Source organism: Orycteropus afer, unplaced genomic scaffold, assembly GCF_000298275.1.
Source record: "Orycteropus afer afer isolate SDZICR_OR568_19922 unplaced genomic scaffold, OryAfe1.0 scaffold00093, whole genome shotgun sequence".
NCBI classification, from domain to species: domain Eukaryota; kingdom Metazoa; phylum Chordata; class Mammalia; order Tubulidentata; family Orycteropodidae; genus Orycteropus; species Orycteropus afer.
Genome location: NW_006921680.1, coordinates 4,641,001 through 4,664,087, shown reverse-complemented (window position 1 = coordinate 4,664,087; position 23,087 = coordinate 4,641,001). Strand labels below are relative to the sequence as shown.

At 37.5% G+C, this 23,087-nt stretch overlaps 1 protein-coding gene across 1 annotated transcript in view; it reads right to left on the bottom strand.

Moving 5' to 3' along the window:
• Positions 1-2,363: 2,363 nt before the first annotated feature.
• Positions 2,364-23,087, bottom strand: part of TTC37 (tetratricopeptide repeat domain 37) — a 184,335-nt gene continuing 163,611 nt past the window's right edge. The window contains exons 35-40 of the mRNA XM_007942549.1: positions 22,483-22,604; positions 19,660-19,818; positions 17,388-17,540; positions 10,750-10,880; positions 6,527-6,650; positions 2,364-2,438 (exon numbers count right to left, since the gene is read on the bottom strand). Of these exons, the coding sequence (XP_007940740.1) occupies positions 2,364-2,438; positions 6,527-6,650; positions 10,750-10,880; positions 17,388-17,540; positions 19,660-19,818; positions 22,483-22,604 (764 nt within the window). The remainder of the gene's footprint in view (positions 2,439-6,526; positions 6,651-10,749; positions 10,881-17,387; positions 17,541-19,659; positions 19,819-22,482; positions 22,605-23,087) is intronic.

Genomic DNA, 23,087 nt, shown 5'->3' with positions numbered 1-23,087 from the left:
AGAGCTAAATCTCTAGAATCTAATAATATTGATGCACTTTAAATTTTATTTATGGAGGCTGTATCACTCTCCTGTATTAACTAAGATTAAATGACAATGCTTAAAACACTTAGCCCAAGTCTGGCACAAAGTAAGCTATATAAAAAATTATTAGTAACTGGGCAGAAATTTGAGGGAAAGGCAGTAAACAAAAGTTAAGAGAGTATGTGAGTACATCCAGGAAAAAAAGAATTGCCTGAGATGGTATTAACTAAGGTGTTTTCCAATCTTCCTTTCCAGAACACCTGGATCTGAGGTCCCTGGAAGCCACAATTGTGCAAGGGAGTCAAAGTTTACCCCTTGATTTGGTTAGACTTGCCTGGAACAAAGGCTAACGAGGCTTCGAACCAGTTCCTTCTGGGTTTGACACTGCTGAGAATTTGCCTTTCCATTCCAGATATACTGAATCAGATCTACAATTTAACCAAGCCCCAGGTGATTTTTATGTATTCATCTGTAAGGCTCTGTACGAGTCACCTGGGATCTTAAAAATGTGGATTCTAATTCAATACATCTGATGTGGAAAGGCAAGTTCTCAGCAGGGGGTCAAACTGGAATGAACCAGCTGAAAGCCAAGGCTAACTAAGTCCACAATCTAAGTGGAAGTAATCTTGGGAAGCAAGGGACAAGTCAGAAATAAAATGGACACTAAGAACTGAATCCCAAATGCTCCCACAGATGGAGCCAGCACATTCTCAAGGCAAAGGCTAAAGTATTTTCCTAAAAAAACAAGACAGGGATAGGCACCACAGCTGCACAAGCAGGCTTTTGCAGTATCTCTTTGGCTAAGTCTGTGGGCAAGGCTGTTAAAAGCACTGAATCAGTTTGACAATGTGAGCATTAGTAAGAAATGGGCAGAGAATGGTACGTGCTTAATCTTATTAAAGAGAGAAGAGAGGAGACATCATTTATTGGATTAATCTAGTGGTTTACAAACCAGAATGGACATTAGAATCCCTCAGGTATTCCTTTAAAATGCAGAGTCTTATGCCCCATCCTTAAAGATTCTGACTGTATAGGTCTGTTTGGTTTTTATTTTTAAATCATCTCAGATGAATATTATGTTCAGCCAAATTTGAGATTTACCAATTTAGAGTTCAGTTCAATAGATTAACCTTTGAAATACATTTTGATTACCATATTTATCACATAGAATGCATACATAAATAATAAGCACATGCATAAAATGTGCATAGCACGTATGGGAAACTAGTCTGTGAGGGTTGTGCAGTGGGTGAATAAACCCTATGTGCATGTTATTTGTGGAAAATACAGTACAGAGCGTTTTCAAGTTATTATCTCAAAAAGTAATACTGTGAAGGGGCTGGTTTAGAAAAATTATATACATAAAATATATAATCATATCCATTTTTATACAATAAATAATATAATGTAAACATTTCTAAAAACCATAGTAAACCCAAAGCAAAGCCCAAAGTAAATTGAGTTTCTTCAAATATGAAAGATAAAGGGCTTTTTGTTTTGAAAAAAATAATAGAAAGCTGTGCTTTCTTGTCTTAAAATCTGAAATTTAAAGATAACATCCAATATTGCTACTATAAAGAAAACAAGCCACAGTATTGTTTTTTTTTTATTGAAGAGTTCAGTCTTTTCATAATTGAAAGAATTGCATGATTGATTAAATACTATCCAAAACATTCCATTTAATGTTTCTAAATGCAGCCACACACCTGAGTATTTTGAATTGTATACACAAATCTATTAGCAGTTTAAACTCACCAACATTTATATTATGCTTCTTTAATAGAATCTGAGATGAACCACTAGTAAAATAGGTTACAAGATTCGAATTTTATGATGAGTTGGTCTGCTGAAATGTAGTATTCATACAAGGAATTTTTAATTTATTTTTTTATAAGTGAAAATTCTACACTGTGCCAATCTGTTTTTGCATATTATTTAGAAAATGCTAGTAAGGCTTTATTTTAAGGAATTACAAAAAAAAGATATCCTATTGAGGACCACGGATGATGCAGAAAATAATGGTTTACAAATAATTGTTGAAGAAATAAAGGAATTATAGTTTTCCTTTCATTATGGGCTTTCCAAAATCACAGGTATTTTTCAGATTAAAGTTAGATTAAAAATTAATGGAAAATTAATTAATTAAAATTAATTAATTAAAAATTAATGGAAAATCTGCAGTTCAACAACTTCAGCTTTTTTAGATTTAAAAAAGAAACAGAGTAGATGATTCTAACCATAGTCTAACGAAAATGTTGCTTTGAGGGAAAATCTTGACTCACTGCTTCATTTTTTCTTACAGCTTTTTCTTTGCTTGCTTACTATAAAATAATCCATTGTTACTGAGAGGACAATTTCTGATTCAGTTCCAAGGCTCTTGTATCTCCGTGAGTTTTGGCATTGTTCACTAGAACCTGTAGGAAATCACATACAGCAACATTATTAGTTTCTATTAACGACATCTCTATTCACTTTCATAGAAGCCATTCCTAGGTTGGCAATCTTCAAACGGCATATCAAACTACACAAGAGAAACTGATTAAATATAATCTTCCTGTCACTTTTGCTGAAATAAATTGTTCAACTAAAGCTAGTGCCAGAGAAAAGCACAATCTATTCAAATGTTCGTTATCACTGTATAAAGGTTTTATTTGGTAGCTTTGTTTACAATACTGTCACCTCTAAACACTTACCCAAAATGACCATTTTATACGCAGAATTGAACAAATGACTTCACCCTCCTTTAAAACTACAGCTCAAGATCGGGGGTCTAATTTCTAGGCTCTGTCAAAAATTGTTCTATGATTTCCACCAACTCTACAAACTAAGGGAGTGCTGGTGGCGTAATGCCTAAGGTATCTGACTGCTAACCAGAAGGCTGGTGGTTGAAAGCCACCAGCCACTCTTCGGAAGGAAGACTGGGCCATCTACTTCCAAAGAAATACCACCTCAGAAACCCAAGGAGGGGTTGCTATGAGTCAGTTTCGACTTGTTGGCAATGAGTTTCGTTTTGGTTTTTGGCTACAAACTAAAAGAATCAGTTTCAGCTGATCATTTAATTACTAAAACATTTTTTGGTAATTTATTGTCAAGAAATGTGAAGTGTCTAAGATTTTATTCTATTTGCAATCTAACAAATTAGCCTGTCACAATTTTCCCTGCCATAAGACATGGGACTCCTGGGTCAGAGGCAAATAGGTACATAGGATGAGGTTAAGAAGTAGTAGAATCTAATGAGACGTTCATGGTAGAAATCTGGATCAGAGGCATAGGACTTTATCCCTCATGGTACAGCAAGTTGTATGAGCATCAACTTATTTAATTCCTGGAATCATCCCATGAGAAGTAGAGAATTTATCACATGCATTCTGTAGAATAGGAAGAAGTAACATTTTTTTTTTTTTTTTTTTCAAACATGATAAAAGTCACTTTTTATTGAATAAGGAGCTCTGGTGGTATAGTGGTTAAAACATTTGGTTGCTAACCAAAAGGTCAGTGGCTTAAACCCACTAGCCACTCTGCAGAACAAAGATGAGCAGTCTGCTTCTGTAAAGATTTACAGCCTTGGAAACCCAGTGAGGGTTGCTATGAGTTGGAATTGACTCGATGGCAGTGAGTCTGGTTTTTCCATATTGAATATATTTATAAATTATGTATCCAGATTTTTACCAATGAACACCCAATTAGATTCTACTATCTCTTAGGAGCTCTGGTAGCATAGTGCCTAAGGCACTTGACTGCTCACCAGAAGGCTGGCGGTTCAAACCCACCAGCCACTCCTCGGAAGGAAGGTAGGGCAATCCTACTTCTGTAGCGATACTGCCTCGGAAACCCAAGGAGGGGTCGCTATGAGTCGGGGCCTACTCGATGGCAAACAACAACAACATCTCTTAACCTCATCTTATCTATTTGCCTGTATTACAATGGCCATTAAAAATATCACAACCAGCATCTAGCACCTTTGTCTTTTTTCTAATTTGACATGACACATAATAAGCACATCTTATCTACAGGTTACCACTGGTTAGTGGTTCTCAACCAGGGCAATTACACTCCAGGGATCATTTGGCAATGTCTAGAGAACATTTTTGGTCATCACAAGTTTGTGCGTGCATGTGTGTGTGTGTGTGTATGTGTGTGTTCTAGGGGCAGGAGAGAACACTGCTACTGGCATTTAATGGTTAGAAGTCAGAGATGCTACTTGTGGTGCAGTGAATTACTTGGTTTGGCTTTTCTACCTAGGCTTTGTGACTCCCACCAGATTACTGGGTGAGACTATGCAGATAAGGTGTACGGAACTCTAATGTAAGGATGGGTTTTGCGATGTTGCTGGGCTTAAAATGAGACCTCCTAGACGCAGAAGGTGGGATTCTCACTGCCATTGAGAGAGAACAGCCAGAGGTGGAGTACAGTGGAGCCCATCCTTGGACCCGAGATCCCTGTGCTGGACTATCTTGGCAGAGAGATGGCTGAGACAATGGGCAGAGAGGACTTGCTGGCAGAGCAGGGTGCACCTAGGTGTACCTACTGGCAGAGTTGAAAGAGCTTTGTAATACTTGCCCAAGCAGGGCAGAGGCCAGGCCGAGAGGCCAAGGGCCAGAGAGGCATGCCTGAGGGCACAGCAGAAAGGAGACTGTTCTGATCGAAGAACTATATCCTGAACATATTCCTGAACCTGAGTTGTAGGCTATTCAACCAAACTCACTGCCATTGAGTTAATTCAACTCCTAGCAACTCTTCCTTAGGTTTCTGAGGCAGCATCTCTACAGAAATAGATTGCCCAATCTTCCTTCAGAGGAGTGGCTGGTAGGTTTGAACAGCCAGCCTTATGGTTAGCAGTCAAATGCCTTAGGCATTACGCCACCAGAGCTCCCTGTAGTCTATTACTTCCCTAATAAACCCCATAATCATGAGTGTTGCATGTGAGTTGTGTGTGGCCACTGCAACCAATTATCGAACCCAGAAGAGAAGTAGTGAGTGCTGTGGGAGGAACAGCTTGGTGTCAGAACAGGTAAAAAGGCTGGAGGGTGGCAGCATATCTGGCTTCATAGGAATAAGCCTTAGGCTGTTAATGGTGATTCTGTCTCCCTCTTGTGAAGTTAGAGGAGATCAGAAGATGCCTCTTTTGCACTGTTAAACATCCTACAATGCACAGAACACTCCCCAGCCCCAACAAGGAATTATCCAGCCAAAATTCCAACAGTGCCAAGGTTGGGAAATTCTGGGTCTATCAAATCCAAGCTCAAGACAAGATGAATGTGAGTAGGCAAAAACAATGCCATTATTGTAATGTTGATACAAGACCAGTACCAACTCATGCATTTTCTTCCCTTTGGTTTACTGCTTGGCTATTTCTATTTAGACTTGCCTCTTGCTAAAATTTTTAACTGTTCACATTTCTAATGATAAAGTATAGTACAGGTATGAAAATAATGAGAGAAAAGGAGTTTAGTGAAACAAGCCTTTCTGGCAAAAAAAGAAAAGAAAAGTCTATCTTTGGTACTGCTTTAGGTTGGGTTTAGATGGTCGTATGTTTGCACTGCTATAAATTCTAATAAATAAGGGCTTCAGACCAGCAGTTCTCAGCTTGTTTTATAAACCTCAGTACATCTGATAGCTGACTTTTGTCATATTCACATTGCTTCACTGGTACAATACCACCTATTAGGCAAACCTCTTGTAATTCTACTCTTCTTTGTCACTTAAGAAAGCTTATAAAAATAAATTGATAGAGACATATGTAAGGATATCCTGAATCTGCTCTATTTTATTACATGAAAAATACACAACCATTTGCCACCTGTGGTTAGTATCCAATCCTTACAATATCTTGAACAACTGATCATGAATCTTGATCAAGGTTCTAAACTACCACCCTACACCTTCTATACTTGCTATTAGTGGCTGGCTTTGAAACGGTTATGCTTAAATAATAATAAAATATGTGTTGTTGTTGTTATGTGCTGTTGAGTTGGACCCAACTCACAGTGACCCCTCCTTGAGTTTCCAAGGCTGTATCACTATGGAAGTAGATTGCCCAACTTTCCTTCCAAGGAGTGGCTGGTGGGTTTGAACCACGAGCCTTCTGGTTAGCAGTCAATTGCCTGCACCAGAGCTCCTAATAAATTGTGTAGTTTCCCCCCAAAAAAAGCATCTGCATAGGTAGAGGGTAAAGCTACATAAAATTATTTTTAAACAAAGCCTTAACAGCCTTGTTTATTATGCCAAGGTACACCAATTTGGCTTCTGTTCCAATATCCAAATGGGGATTTCATAATTAACCCATGGTAAGATGCAGACTATATATATCTAATCTTTAAGCCATGTGTATATAAATGTTTCTCTACTCAACAGCCACAACAGTAGACACTGTAGTCTTCCGTAGGCCAAAAAAATACATACTCGTTTTCTTAAAATTGAATTATAAAGTGGAATAATTTTGAAAATATCTCTAACACACTTAAGTATGAATGCAATAATTTTCAAAAAAACAATTCCTTACATCAATTAGTTCGTAGTCATCTTTAGCATATAAGTGTCTCAGTAGGTACCAACGAGCAGTTGACACAATTGATTTGGGGTACCCAGGCTGATACACCACTCTCTCCAAAAGTCGTCGTGTCTCTCTGTGGAAGAAATTTTTATAGTTAGTCCAAAGCATATAAATTGATATAAGGTACTTCATGTATTAGTATCTCATACATTGCATAATTCTTTTATTTTTTGGTAGACATAGTATCTGACCACTTCATGAATTTATTCAGATTACAAGGTAATAATGGTTAAGCTTTATTAAGTGCTTACTATGTGTTAAGGAGCTCTGGTGGTGCAATGGTTAAAGCATTCAGTCGCTAACCAAAAGGTCAATGGTTCAAGCTCACCAGCTGCTCCACAGGAGAAAGATAAGGCAGTCTTCTGTAAAGATTTACAGTCCTGGAAAGCCTGGTATAACCCCTGAGACTATGGTCCCTAGCTGCCCTTCAGGTCTGGAATTGAACTATTCCTGTGATTTCCAGCCAAACAAAAGCAAGCATATGAGCTGAACATTTATATTAGGTAGATAAACTCCTTGGAGAGATCAATCATGGGAGAATAGAAGGGCTGTGTATGCACAGGAAGACAGCTCTGGTAACAGGAGTGCATAGGAGGGAAGGACACAGGGAAGAGGTGGCTATGGGGAGGAAGTGGCAGGAGAGCTGTTGCACTGTGGGAGATTACAGTCAATGTTGTCAGACAAAGTATATGTGAACTGCTGTATGGAAGATGAATTTGCTGTGTAAACTGTCACAGAAATTACGTTAAAAAAAAAGACTTGCAGCCTTTGAAACTATACACAAACTCAACGCAACACACTGCCATCGAGTCGGATCCAACTTATAGTGACCCCTCCTTGGGTTTCCAAGGCGGTGTCACTACAGAAGTAGATCGCCCAAACTTCCTTCGGAGTGGAAACTCTATGGGGAAGTTTTACTGTCCAATAGGGTCGTTATAGTTAAAATTGACTCAATGGCAGTGGTTTGGTTTAGTTTAGTACTATGTGCTAGGTATTATGCTAATAGTTTGACACAGATTTAGTACTTAGTATTTATACTCACAACCTTATAAGTTAGGTCACTGTTATTATTCTCATTTTGTAGATAAGTAAATTATGCTCTTTCCAAAAAGAATGGGGAAAAGACTCCTATTTTATGAGCACTTGTGAGTGGTCTTCTTCTAATCATTTTGGAAAAGAAAATAAGCAGAAAAAAAACATAAATCACTAAATAATACAAACATGATGTAGAATGGAAAGGAGAAATATTTAACATCTACACTAGGAGTTTAGTGTATAATACCCAGCTTTTAGTGCACGTTTTGAAGGCTATGTGGAATACATGCACCTATGTAATAAGATGCTGATTTACAGTTGTGTTTTGTGTTTTTCCTTCCTAACTTGCTAACGTCTATGACTCCATAACTTCTGTATTAGTAAAAACAACATAAATAGTGCTAACTTCAGAACTATGAAATAGGAGAGTGTAGCAATTGATTTGAAGTAGGAGCTAAAGAATTTATCTTAAAAATGCTTTTGCACAGGAAGCACACAGTAAGCACACTTTTTCCTTAGACTATATGCATTTTGGGAGCTGGTTTTGGAGGAGACAGCCATGTGGGAAGGGCTGAAAGAGATATAGGGATGGGGCTAAAGCCCTCGACGCCACCCCACTGGGCATAAGCAGAGATTTTTAGGGATTTTAAATCACAGCCTAAAACACTTCTTGGTAAAATTAGTCACAGAAGGAAAAAAATAAATATATATTAGTAAATTTTAAGGGTATTATTGTAAATTAGCCATATTGTCTTATTTCTTCCTTCATTCCTGTTTTGTGAAGTATCCTTTGCCATATATTTATATCTGAAGCTCTAGTTCTACAATACCTGTTTTGTCCCAGTAACATTTACTCCTAAACCACCATTTACTTGAGATTGTTTTGTATTTGCTTGATATCTATTAGAACTAGATATTAATTTCAGAATTTTAAATATTCTCCTCTGTTTATTCAAACATACTCTAAGTCTTTTTTTTCAAATATATTTCTAACCCTATGACCATTCTCCAACAAAAGTATTTGAAGAATTTTTATATTTTAATCTGAGAAGCATTTGGATTTCTTAGATGTAAAATTACATTATTTATAAACAACATGTCTCTGCTTCTTCAATGTTTTTGCTATTAAGTGCCACTGAGTCAGCTCAGACTCAAAGTGCCCCTATGTACAACAGAATGAAACTGTCTGTCTGGTCCTATGCCATCCTCACAAGCATTGCTATGCTTCAGCCCACTGCATCAATCTATCTCATTGAGGGTTTTCCCCTTTTTTGCTGACCCTCTATGATATCATATGGATATCATACCAAGTATGGTGTCCTTCTCCAGGGACTGGTCCCTTCTAAGAACATGACCACAGTATGAAAGATGAGATCTGGCCACTGTTGCTTCCAAAGAACATTATGGCTGTATTTCCTCCAAGACAGATTTGTTTGTTCTTCTTGCAGTCCATAGTACCTTCAATATTCTTCACCAACACCACAATTCAAAAGCTTTAATTCTCCTGCAGTCTTTCTTATTCACTGTCCAGCTCTCACATGCATATGAAGCTATTGAAAATACTACGGCCTCGGTCAGGCACACTTTAGTCTTCAAAGTGACACCTTTGCTCTTAAACACTTTAAAAAGGTCTTTTGCAGCAGTCTTTCACAGCAGATCTGCCCAGTGCAATACATAGTTTTATCTCTTCACTGTTGCTTCCATGGATGTTGAGTGTGGATCCAAGTAAAACAAAATCCTTTACAACTTCAATCTTTTCTCCATTTATCATGAGGTTGCTTATTGGTCCAGTTGTGAGGATTTTTGTTTTCTTGATGTTGAGGTGCAATCCATACTAAAGGCTATATCATCTTTGATCTTCCTCAGTAAGTGCTTCTAGCCTTCTTCATTTTCAGCAAGCAAGGTTGTGTAATCTGCATACTGCAGGTTGTTAACGAGTCTTCCTTTGATGCTGATGCTACATTCTCCTTCATGTAATCTGACTTCTCTGATTATTTGCTCAGCATGAAGACTGAATAAGTATGTGGAAAGGATACAACCCTGACACAAACCCTGACACACCTTTTCTAATTTTCAAGCATGGAGTATCCCCTTGTTCTGTTTGAACAACTGCCTCTTGATCTATGTAAAGGTTCCTCATGAGTGCAATTAATGTTCTGGAATTCCCATTCTTTGCAGTGGTATCCATAATTTGTTATGATCCACATAGCAAGATGACTTTGCATAGTCAATAAAGTACAGGTAAATATCTTTCTCCTATGCCTTGCTTTCAGCCAAGATCCATCTGACATCAGCAATGATATCCCTTGTTTCACACTCTCTTCTGAATCTGGCTTGAATTTCTGGCCATTCTCTTTCACTGTACTGCTGCAACCATTTAAAAATTATTTCCAGCAAAATTTTACTTGTATGAGGTATTAATGATATGGTTTGATAATATCTGCATTCTGCTGGATCACCATTCTCTGGAAGGGCACAAATATGGATCTCTTCCAGTAGGTTGGCCAGGTAGCTATCTTCCAAATTTCTTGGCACAAACAAGTTAGCACCTATAGCACTGTACCCATTTTTTGAAACATCTCACTAGGTACTTCATTAATTCCTGAAGCCTTGTTTTTTTCCAATTCCTTTAGTGCTACTTGGACCTCCTCCCTCAATACCGTTTGCTCTCAATCATATGCTCCCTCCAGAAATGGCTGAACATCAACCAATTCTTCAATAGTCATGACTTTTTCACAGCTACTGTATCTTCAAGAACTTACACTAATGTAGCCTAGGACTTAAGACTTTTTGATTTTGTTTGTTTCTAGAAGCCACATCACACTGTTAGCTCATTCTGATACTGTGGAAAACAAACACTCTAAGCCCTTCTTTACTTGAAATGTTGTCAAGCCAAACCTCTCTGTTGTCCTGTGTACCTAGATCTTTTTTTTAAACAAATATAAGACCTCATTTCTTCCCTTAATGAGTTATTAGAACTAGTTTTTACAAAATTGATATAGCTATATGAACAACCTCAAAGCGTATAATATCAATGTGTTAAACCAACTATAAATCGTTCTTTTTTTTTTTTTCTTAGAAGGGATGAAAGGGAAAAAGTATTTCCAAGAAAGAAAATGAACAAAGATTCTTCATACCTTGCCCCAATTTTGCGATTGAATTGCAACAAAGCTTGTATAAGAACAGCCAGTGGACAAAAGCAAAGCTTCAAGGCCTCAGTTGTAGCTTCTCGAACCAAGGATGGCCAGTGATCATTGGAAATATTAGCCTGTAAAAATACAAGACAAATATTAAATCAAAGCTTTTGACATGTTTACTTTAAGAGTAAGCAATTCCACTCTGATTAGTGAGCATCGACCTGGACAAGTCAGCATATGAAGGCTGCAGAGAAGGTAATTACTGAAAAATGACAGAGATCCGATGCCTTCCCTCAAGACGCTACAAAACTCAGTAGCGTAGGATAAAGGAAAGTTTCAAAGAAGAGGCATTATTTCAAAAACACTAATATATTTTTTAAAAGAAAATAAACTATCATTTAGTAAGCCTTTGGTCTACCAAACACAAAAAACCACATTTAACATGACCAATTCTTTAACTTATAGTGATAAATATAAAGTTCCACATTTTGGAAACTAGCTAAGGAGAGGGAAAAGGCTGAAATAAAATATTCTAATGAAACCCTAACAGGAAAAAAAGTGTGAAAAAGATAACAAATAAAAAAAATTAAAGTTACCAATTCTGAAAACATTTTAGAAATTTCACTTTATGGTAAAAATGTTAATGTATCTGTGTGTGCATGTATTTGTTTTAGTGTCGATAAAGCCTTCGAAAAGAAGCAGGTTACAAACTAGTTTCTTCTATCTATGTAGTGACTCAGAGATAAAATAGATAAGTATTTCCTAGGTAACACTTCCTGAAAATAAAATAGTGAACAATCCATTGAATTATGCAAAAAGAAAAAAATGCATGAAAAATATTTCATTGAAAACCTCAAACTGTAACCAAGATTTTATAATTACAGGTCTGGAGAATGCACATTTAAATAAAGTCAATATAAGGAGTCAATAATATTGCCTGTTTCAAACACTATTAAAAAAAAAAAAAAGTAAAATCAATGCAGTGCAAGCAATAGTAATATACTCAATCAAGGAAGAAAACCCAAAAAGCCACTGCCATTGAATCAATTCTGACTCAGCGCAATCCCTACTGGGTTCCCAAGGCTGTAAATCTTTATAGAAGTAGATTGCCTCATCTTCTTCCAATGGAGCAGCTGGTGGGCTTGAACCACTACCAGCCTTTGGAATGGCAGCCAATGCCTTACCCACTATGCCACCAGAACTCCTTAACTGAAGAAGAGGAAGCCATAAAGATAATACATTTGAAAAGAGAGAACAGATAACGTTATGGGGCATCTTCTACAAAGACGGATACTGTGGAAACCTTGGGTTCATCTGACAGAGAAAATAGGATAAGGCAAAAACTAATAAAAGTACACCTATACCTTCTCAAAAATTAACTGCATAAAATTCTCACTAGATGTTTTTATCTTTTATAATGCACTATCTAAAAGATTCCAAGAATTCATATAAAACTTTCTATGAAGTTATTTCAAAGATTATTATATCAGGTAAAAGTTACCATATGTAATTAGTACACTGTGGTAGTTAAAGTTATAAGTCCTCTTGGCTGGGCCTGGTTTTGAGTGGCTGGGGAGGTGGATCTAGTTATTTCCCATGGTGAGATTGGTAATCAACTCCCTGGTGGAATCTCCTGGAGCAGCTGAGTTGCTGCTTTAAGGATGTGGGCTGCTTCCAGTATATAAGAAGCAACTTTGAGGAAGGTCTCCACTTGAATCCTGCATGTAGACGAGCTGTTATTCAGCAGCCTGTCATGTTGTCTGCCGATCTTGGGATAGTTAATGGGACTTGAATCAATGGCCTGCTGTGTGGTTTGGTAATATCAGGACTGTGCCATTTTATTTGCCAACCTTGGGCTCGTCAGCCTCAGTAGCCAGCAGCTGCCTGAGTGAAAAGACACCTATAGTTTCAGTGACCTGGGAGCAAGAGGCACAGCTGAAGCCCAAGGTCAAGGCACTTTCACCCAACCCCTAGAGCTTGGCACCTTGAACTCAGACTTCTAGCCACTAAAACTGTAAGAGAATAGATCCCTGTTTGTTTGAGCCACCAATTTGTGGTATATATTCCTGTCAGAGTGGCATTAGGTAACCAAAACATACACTGAACAAAAAATGTGATGAGAATGCACTTTTATTTTTTGTTTCCCATGATCTTTAAAATTTATTATTTTTCTCTGTCCCTGGATGTAAATCATCAATGGCCCCATGACTCTTACACTGATTTTTCTTACATTCATTCACACAGTCTCAATCAGAATGTCCTCTTGTTTTCAATACTTCAGACTTCACTCAAAGTAATAATGACACCCACCACCCCCTCAGATCCTAGCAAGGGTGTCACAAGCATCAGTAGATGGCTTGTTCCTCCTAACCAACACTCCCACCTAATTGCTAATTGCACTTTCAGGCCCTTAAAATACCACAAGTGTGTACTTGACTGGTGCCACTGTAAGATGGTCTCAAGTTCTCCAGGCCTGGCAGATACTTGAAGCTCTTTTTCTCATGGAAATTTTTCTAGCTTATCAGAGACTCAGAACTTCATGGACAGTCTCTCATCTGCAGGATCAGCTATATGATTTATGGCGCTGGAAGCAAATTAAAATGCAGGTTCTCTGTTCAAAAAGTATTAAGAACTTCAAGATGACAACTGTAGAGTATTAAGCCAAGAAGATACCATTAGACCTGTGTAACAGCACAGGATATATTGCTATGAAGTCAGTCCTGCTCATCTGAGTTTCCATTAACTCTCTTCCATTTTCCTAGCAAAGTGGAAACCTCTACTTTCCTTTCTGCTGAGATCCCATCACCCTACTGGTGGCCCTACTGGACAGGCTCTAAGATAATCCTTATACCAATCCACTCCCACACTTGGCAACAGCCACACTTAGCTCAATCAAACTTTGAGAGTGCTGCTGGTACCCTGGTGCAGCAACTCACCTTCCCTTGTTCCATCTTGTAACCTGGAAAGATATGTCTATCCACCTTTAGGATTCACCTACTGGTGGCTACTCTCTCCTAGAAGCATGCAGTCACTTTCTAGAACACCACCAACTGTTTCTCCATCCCAGCAGCTCAGACTAAGAGCCACAGACTCTGTAGCATGTATCAGCTGTCTATTCATACACTTCTAGGTATGTGCCTGCAGGACCTCAGAAGGCACACATCAGTGCCTCCCTCTCTCTGCAAGCACCCGCTTCTTCACATTTGTGTGTGTCTGTGTGTGGCAATGTGTGTTGGGGGTGGAGGTGGCAGCTACTCCTAACAAAGCAACAGCGCTGCTCAAAGAAATTTCTTCACAAATCCTCCTCTGACACTACTTTTCAGCTACTTCATAGCTGCTTATAAGTTAGTCCTCTACTCACTTCAAAAATCTGAACCTTAATCTGGTATCTCATCTGGAATCTGGTATCTAATATTTTAACCAAACTTTTCAGTTTAACAATATATTCATATGTCATCACAAAGAAGTATACATACAGTAAACAAAGAAACCCAAATCCACTGCCATGGAGTCAATTCTGACTCACAGTGACCCCAAAGGACAGAGAAGAACTGCCCTATAGGGTTTCCAAGGCTAAATATCTTTACAGAAGCAAACTACCTCATCTTTCTCCCATGGAGCAGCTGCTAGGTTTGAATCACTGAACTTTTGGCTGGCAGCCAAATTCTTTAACCACTGTGCCACTCCAAAAAAGACAAACCCACTGCCGTTGAGTCGGATCCAACTCATAGTGATCCATCCTTGGGTTTCCAAGGCAGTATCACTACGGAAATAGATTGCCCAATCTTCCTTCTGAGGAGTGGCTGGTGGGTAGAGCTCCTTATATACATAGAGTAGCTTCTCATAAAAGTCTAATCTTAATATATTCATTCACCTCACACTATCAGCTATTTATCATAGAAATACATATAGCATCTTTTTATTTCTTTATAATAATCATTGGGTGTCATATCTTTTAACAAGAAAAAATTATATTTGGATAATGATTTGATGTTTACAAAAGTATTTGTAAATGGTACTTCATTTCTAAGAATTCCTCAAGAAGGCAAGATAGGTATTACTATCTCCACTATTACAAAAAAGAAAAGAGCTCCAACAGTTTAATTGACTGAGGGTTTCAGGAGTAGGTGGTAGAACCAGAACTAAGGCTTTTAGGAGAAAGATTTTATGGGGGTACTAGGTGGGTGTTCATGGGTGTTACTGAAATACTAACTCTGCTAGAGAACATGCAATTAACACAGTAGACTTTGTGAAAGAGATGGCACCTGAGCTGCCTTCAATGGATAGAACAGAGGTAGGAGAGCAAAGAAGTGGAAGATATTTCAGATAGGAGAGATGTGAGAAAAGACACAGAAGCAGTAAGGGGGCGGAATTGTTCTGAGCACAGCAAGTAGTCTAGCATGTCTATTAGCCAGTGTGAACAGAAACCACATGACAGAAAACCACACTGGAAAAATGGAAGGACAGCTTATCTGTAAAGGGATAAGAATGCCAAATTAAGGCGTTTTCATTTTATTCCACACGTGATGAGAAACCATTTACTATGTTTTAACAGCAGAAAGACTTGAACAGACCTAAGTTTTAGCAAGACGATGTAGAACAATTTTTAACATGGTTTGGATAAGGAAGAGAATGGAGATCTTTAAACAAGATTTTCACACAGCTTTTTAAAATTAGTCCTTGTCTCCTGCCTTGAATAAACCCATTTTTAAAAGTTCAAAAATTAAAACAAACAAAAACAACAATTAAAAAAATTCACTTTCTTATGACTTAAATGTAGTGGATAATGGATAAGAAAGCATTGAAGGAAGAGCCAGCCAGCCAACCCGGGTTCAAATCCATGCTCTGTTACTCCTAGCTGTGTGACCTTGAACAATTTATTTTATCCTCTGTGCCTTAATTTTCTTATCTGAAAAAGAAGGTTATTGTGATTGTTAAATAAATTAATATGTATAAATCACTTACAATAGTGCACAGCAAACTAAGTGCTCTGTGTGTGTGTGTTCACTATTATTTTTGTTATTATTCATTCTACTCCTGGGCAGATTTAATAGCCTCGCATTAAAACAAATGAACAAACAACAAAACACACATAACAAAAGACCAGAATGAAGAGCAAATTATAATAATATTTATTAACTAATAATAACAAGTAATAAGTTAGGCTGAAAGGATGCCTACTTACTCCAGTTCAAATATTTTAAGAGCATGCTACAGGCAGTATGTCTATCTTCCATAGCTCAACAGTTGCTAAGTGACAAAGACCTTTGTTAACTACAAGCAGAGTACAGACAAAATAAAATGTCTGGTGAGGTATAATTACTATTAACCACTATTTATTTTCATTGCAATCACCTCAACTTGGACCACCATTATTATTTACCCATTTATTCAAAAGCCACCTATAGAGCACTTTGTATGTACAAGGCAGACTGGTAAATAAAGGATGTAAGTGAACAAAACATGGTCCCTGCCCTAAGAAGTTCTTAAATGTGCTTTATAACAATAGCACTAATGTTGAAAAAATTTCCTAATTCCAGTATTTCTTTGTCAAGATGTCTAGTTAATGTGAATAAATCACATCTGCAACAGATTACTATGGTGAATGCAAGAGATAATTCTGGCATGTCAGGAAAATTTTCTTCTGATTATGCAAATCAGAAAGAATAATATTTTATCTTTAATTAAATAAGTAATACATATATGATAAAATAATTCAAATACTAACAATGGATAGAAAAGGAAAATTTCTCTGTCACTAATCCTTAAAACCCCAGTGCCATTTTCTAAGGTAACTGCGATTCAGTTTCTTTTATATCTTTTCATATAGCATTGTATCTTCCCTATGTACCTATATGAACACAGGCATGCGTACACACACATACATACACAGGGCATATTTAGAGATATTCTTTAAAATATACACCAAAAATACATATACTTAAATGGGATTGTACCATACAAACTGTTCTGTAGCTTGCTCCCACTCCTATTTAACTATTCATGTCAAAGAGTTTCCCATATCAGCAAATAAAGCTTTTTTTAGAGTAGTATCTCCAAACTGTTATTAGAAAGCAGGATGTCAACTCACAAATTAGTCACTCTTACAGAATATCAAACTGAATTTAAAAAGTGGCTGAAATGTTAACTATCTGTATCTTTGGGTTAATTCCAAGTTAAACGACCAAGAAGCAAGAATGAATATCTCGCCATGTTGTTGTTGTTATGTGCCATCGAATCAGATCCGACTCATAGCGACCCCTCCCTGGGTTACTGAGGCAGTATCACTATGGAAGTAGATGGTCCAACCTTCCTTCTGAGGAGTGGCTGGTGGGTCTGAACTGCCAGCCTTCTGGTTAGCAGTCAAGTGGCTTAGGCACTATGCTACCAGAGCTCCTATTCTGTCATAGTTCAACTTTTAAAATTGCGATCTTCTTTTTTTCCCCCCCCAAACATTTACAACATTCTACTGTGGTTTATGGTTTCTGTTCATCAAGGGCCCAAAATATAGTCTTTGAGGAGGCCCGACTAAAAGTTAATGAAGCAACAGGAACTTAGTAGGATATCACTATATGAAAAAACTTTCATCCTTAAGAAAAAGAATCATCTGTTTCATGAGCACAATTATATGCTCTTACCATGCAGACTTCTAATGCAAGCAATGCCAGCCTCAACAGACTTGACAACTTCCCACTCCAGTTGCCCTGTTGGGATGCCACTTGGAGGCTCTTTCTGTAACACATCTCTGCAGCACTCATCATTCCTTGAGACTGATACACATGTGCCAGCCACTAAGGAACAGAAAGGGAGAAGAATACAAAAGACTTTAGTACAGTCTAGTAAATTACTTCCAACAAATTCAATAAACTTTGATGAAATTGTAATTTTTATTTAATTATACCTACTCCACACTTATTGACCATCTCATTATCTGACATTTTGTATTCATGACAACAGTAAAAAATGTACTATGTGACTATTTTGGACATTAATGACATACATCTGGAAGTAATGCTGAAGAGCATGGGGAAAGTAGGTTATGTATCATCTTGGCTGGGCCATGATTCTCAGTGGTTTGGCAGTTATGTAATGGAGTAATCTGGCAGTTATATAATGATGCAACCATCCTCCACTATGTAATTGGATGTGACCATCCTTTATTTTTGCATAACATGAATTTTTGCATACCAATCTGGTCTTTTGAACCTAACCATGTCAATAAATGAGGAGTAGGTTTATTGATATGTTTTGTGCCTGAAAAATAAAAATCACTGCAAGCATGTTCTTCCCTTTTGGCTTTCTAATTCAAGGTCTTTGCACATTTCATTATAATACTTTACTTTGTCTTCTCGAGCTGCCCCTTGAAATCTTCTGTTCAGCTCCTTCATTTCATCATTCCTTTCATTTGCTTTAGCTACTTTCTGTTCAAGAGCAAGTCTCAGAGTCTCTTCTGATATCCATTGTGGCCTTTTCTTCCTTTCTTGTCTTTTTAATGACCATTTGCTTTATTCATGTATAATGTTCCTAATGTAATCCCACAACTCATCTGGTCTTTTGTCACTGGTGCTTAATACATCAAATCTATTCTTCAGATGGTCTCTAAATTCATGTGGGATATAATCAAGGTTGTATTTTGGCTCTCATAGATTTGTTTTAATTTTCTTCTGCTTCAACTTGAACTTATATATGAACAACTGATAGCCTGTTCCACAGTCAGCTCCTGGCCTTGTTTTGGCTAAAGATCAATGAGCTTCTCCATCGCCTCTTCCCATAGATGCAGTCAGTCTGATTCCTGTGTATTCCATCTGGTGAGGTCCACGTATATAGTTGCCATTTATATTACGGAAAAAAAGGTATCTGCAATGAATAAGTCATTGGTCTTACAAAAGTCTATCAGGTGATCCTGGTGTCATTGCTATCACCAAGGTTATGTTTTCCAATTACCAATGCTTCTTCTTCATTTCTAACCTTTGCATTCTAATCACCAGTGATTATCAATACATTTTGATTTGCATGTTATTATGTAATGAAATTTTTAAACAAGAACGTCAAAAAGTTGGCATAACGAGAGACCAGAATAAAGAACAAAGTATAGTAAAATAAGAAGATTCTGTAAAATCTATATCAAAAGGCCCCTTTGACACTTTCCCTGGGGCCCAGTGGGAAATACAACAAAGTGATAAAGTAATTACATGCTTTTTGTATTTTAATATCAGTAAGAATGAACCACATATTGGTAACTGCATATTGGTTATGGTGGATAACAAAAACTAGCTAAAAGGGCAATCTGTTGAATCGGGTATCCTGAAAAAACCTATTTCTAAAAGCACTAAATAACAATGAGAATCTTGGATATGAGTTACTGTAAAGTAGGTAGGGAAAACTACACACAGCCCCTCTAAACGCAGGGGTATACACCATTTGTCATTGTTAGCTGCTGCTGAGTAGATTCCGAGTCAAAGCGACCCCATGTGTGCAACAGTAGGTAGAACCGCTCCCCAGGGTTTTCAAGGCTATGACATTTTGGAAGCAGAGTCCTGGGCCTGTCTTCCAAGGCAACTCTCAGTGGTTTTGAACTTTCAAACATTACAATACCCTTATTATGAAATGTTTGCAACACTTCTTTATTTCTCCTACATCAACCCAATGTAAGAGAGTACTTTCACCATTGTTCTATATTGAGGATATTTATAATCAACAATTAAGAAAGCTTTGTACAATTACAGCAGCAGATCCCAAATTAGTACTCAACTTCCTTAGTTCTTCTACCTATAATACCCTTTATAACTTGAAATTGGAAAATATGAATTTAAAGTCAAGGCAAAGAAAAATGGAACATACATCTGACCTCATCAAAAATCATAGAATACTTTAACTCAGGACTCAGGTAAAGAAAGGAGAGAACTTTACCTGCCAAGCAGGAACAGATGTTGAGTTGGACATGACTGTTTTTTGCAGCTCTTCAAGAACAGCATCTGGGAGAGGTTTTTGTGACTCCAGGAGTGGTTTACACTGAACTTGCCTCAGAAGTAAGATAACAGCTGGCTGATCAGGGTTACTTTTTAAATTCTGAAAATTAAAAGCAAATTGAAATGCATCAAATATGCTCTTAAATGTTAACTGTGAAAGACAAGCTATTTTTCAAGTTGGAAAAAATATTTCTGAAATTAATGTTTTCTTCTTAAAAAGTAAACAACTCTGCAAAAAATGAAATTAAAAAAATAAACGTTGTTGTTGTTGTTAAGTGCCATCAAGTCAGACCTGACTCATAGCAACCCCTCCTTGGGTTTCCAAGGTGGTATCACTATGGAAGTAAATTGCCCAACCTTCCTTCCGAGGAGTATTGGTGGGTTTGAACCACGAGCCTTCTGGTTAGCAGTCAAATGCCTTAGGTATTATGCTACCAGAGCTCCTAAATAAATAAATAAAACTCTGAAATCCTGTTAATATTAAACTGTACATTTAGATATTGTGGTGTAGTAAATTACTTAGTGTGGCTTTTCTAGCCGTAAGTCTTTGTAAACTCTGTGGTGGAATTTGCTGTGAGCAACTGAGGAGCTCCTGATTGTAAAAGTTATCCACCTGGGGTATTTCTGTTGGGCATAACACAAAGCAATGTTCTGGGAGGTTCCTGCTCTCTCTCAGGTGCTTAGAATGCTGATGTTATGATTGGCTAGTTTGGCCACTCTGCCAGGCTCAAAAGGAGGCCTCCTAGAGGCAGAAGAAGTCTCAGTCTCTCTCTGATTGCTGGCTAAGGAAGACATGCTGCTGAAAGAGACACGCGCTCCTGAGACACATGCTGCTGGGAAAGAGACACAAGAGACACGCATTGCTGAGTGAGACACTGACGGACATGCACTGCTGGGAGAAAGACTGTGAGAGACTGTTGGCTGAGGGACGGTGGGGTGGGAGAGAGACTGAGCGTTCTTCCTGAACTTGAATTGTAGCCTGGTGCTTCCCTAATAAACCCCTTAATTTGTGAGTTCTGTGTGGCCACTGCAGTGAATTATCGAACCCAGGAGAGAGGTGGTGGGTGCTCTGGGAGGAACGGTTGGTGAAAGGGCTGGAGGGAGGCAGCATGTCTGGCCTGGCAGGAATAGGCCTTGGGTTATTGATGGTGACTCTGTCTTCCTTTGTGGGATTTACAGGAGATCGGAACATGTGGCCTCCTTGCCGTTTTAGCAGATATTTAGTCAGTAATACTATAATATATATTATTATATTTTTAAGTCGTTTATTTTAAATGTAGTTTGTCCCTTTCACTTCTTTTATTCTTAGGTGAAATCCTGAAAAATTTAAGTTCTGAACATCAATAGCTGAACTAGAAAATATAATAGTAACAGTGAAAACTACCATTATTCCTTACTGAAACATTATATAAAAAGGAAAGAAATACAAACATTTTCCTTTCTCAATCTCTTAACAAAGATATCTAATGTATGTTCTTCTCGTCTGGGCACAGAATTCACTTGTCTCTCAATGATATTCTTCTCTATTTTCAGTTGTTTGGTCATAGTCTTAAGTGTATTTCTGAAAAGTACTTGATTGCTTTCTTCTACATAAGAGACTGGAATAATAAAATAAGGAGGAAAGGTTCATAAAAGTACCACTTATTCTATCAGAGAGAGCACAGCAACTGTTAATCAATGCTTAATAAACACCCACTGTATATTGGCCTGTCCTGAACTTACTTCCATGGACTTCCTTAAATAAAAGACAAAATGTATTATTGTTTTGCAGAAAATTCAAGGACAAACATTTGTTAAAGATCATCAAAGGTGCATTTTCTTTCTCTTTAAAATTTAAACTGATCTTTCTAAACCCATTTCTAAGAAGATAGCACCATCTCCTTGGAGAGCAGTACAGATCATCATGTTGTAAGGAAAAGTCATGCTTAAAACTCTCTGGATCCATTACATTACTTCTGAATATGTTTATGAAACTGATTTGTTCATTCAATAAATACTTATTGAGCCTCTGCTATGTACTAGGCAAAGCACTAAGAATTGAGAAAATAACTAACCTGCATTCACACAGTCCTACAATCTGGCATGTACAAACTGACTGCTGAGAATCAGTTCCAATTGCTCATTTCACAATCACCACAGTCTTTCTCTGTGGTCCAGAAATTTGGAAAAACAAAGAGATACTGAAAACACAGCAGTCTGATAGGAGCAACCAGAAATGAAAGTAAAATATTGTCCCCCTAATCATATTAAAAAAAAAAAATCTATTAATAGCTTGGGTTCTAGAGTCAGGCAAATATGAGTTCAAATGGCAACTCTGTCAGTTTCTAGCTATTAGCTCTGTGCAAATTATTTATCCTCTGTAAGTTTTGTTTTTCTCATTCGTAAAAAGTGAGGATACTAATATACTTGCAATGGCACAGGACTTTGTGAAGGTTAAATCCAAAATGCTAGATGTATTCACTGCCATCCTGTCAATTCTGACTCATAGTGACGCCCACTGGGTTTCCAAGGCTGTGACTCTTTACGGAAGCAGATTGCTCCACCTTTCTTCCACAGAGCAGCTGGTAGGTTCGAACCACTGACCTTCTGTTAGCAGCCAAATGCCTTAATTGGTATGTGACAAGTACTCAGTAAATGTTGGCTGTTATCATCATCACTATCACTACATGCTCTTTAAATAAGCACTCCATTTTTGAAGTAATTTTGGTCTTATCCAAGTAGGACAAGAGCCCATGAATCTCAACACCCAGCTCTGTAACAATACCTGTGTGCAGAGGGCTTCAGCTTCTGATATTCTCCCAGTTTCTATTAGACCAGTGACAGTTAGGGAGAGAGACCACTTTCCAAGAGATTTGTTGTAATTTTCAGGGAATTCTTTGCCTTTAACTATTTAAAAAAAAAAAAAAAGTCAATGTTAATTTCTTCTGCCATTTATAACGTGTTCTCACATGAGTAAAACAGTTGCTAAAAGATACCATAATTAGGCTGATCACGCATATACTATTTTTTAAAATTGCATGTGCCACTGGAGTATCATAGTCTATCCTGATACAAAAGTTTCACGTTAGTATTTGTGGCTAAATAACTTAGGATCTTATCTACTTGTGAATTACCTCAAAAATCACTGAAAATAATTCACTAAAAGACTGTTCTGGTTACCTAGTGCCACTCTGATAAGAATATACCATAATCCATTAAATGGGGAAGAGAATGTTTGTTTAATAAATGGTGCTGGCAAAACTGGAGATCCATTTGCAGAAAAATGAAACAAGATCTGTACCTCACACCACACACAAAAACGAACTCCAGACGGATCAAAGACTTAAATGTGAAATCTAGAACTATACAGTTTCTCAAGGAAAATTTAGG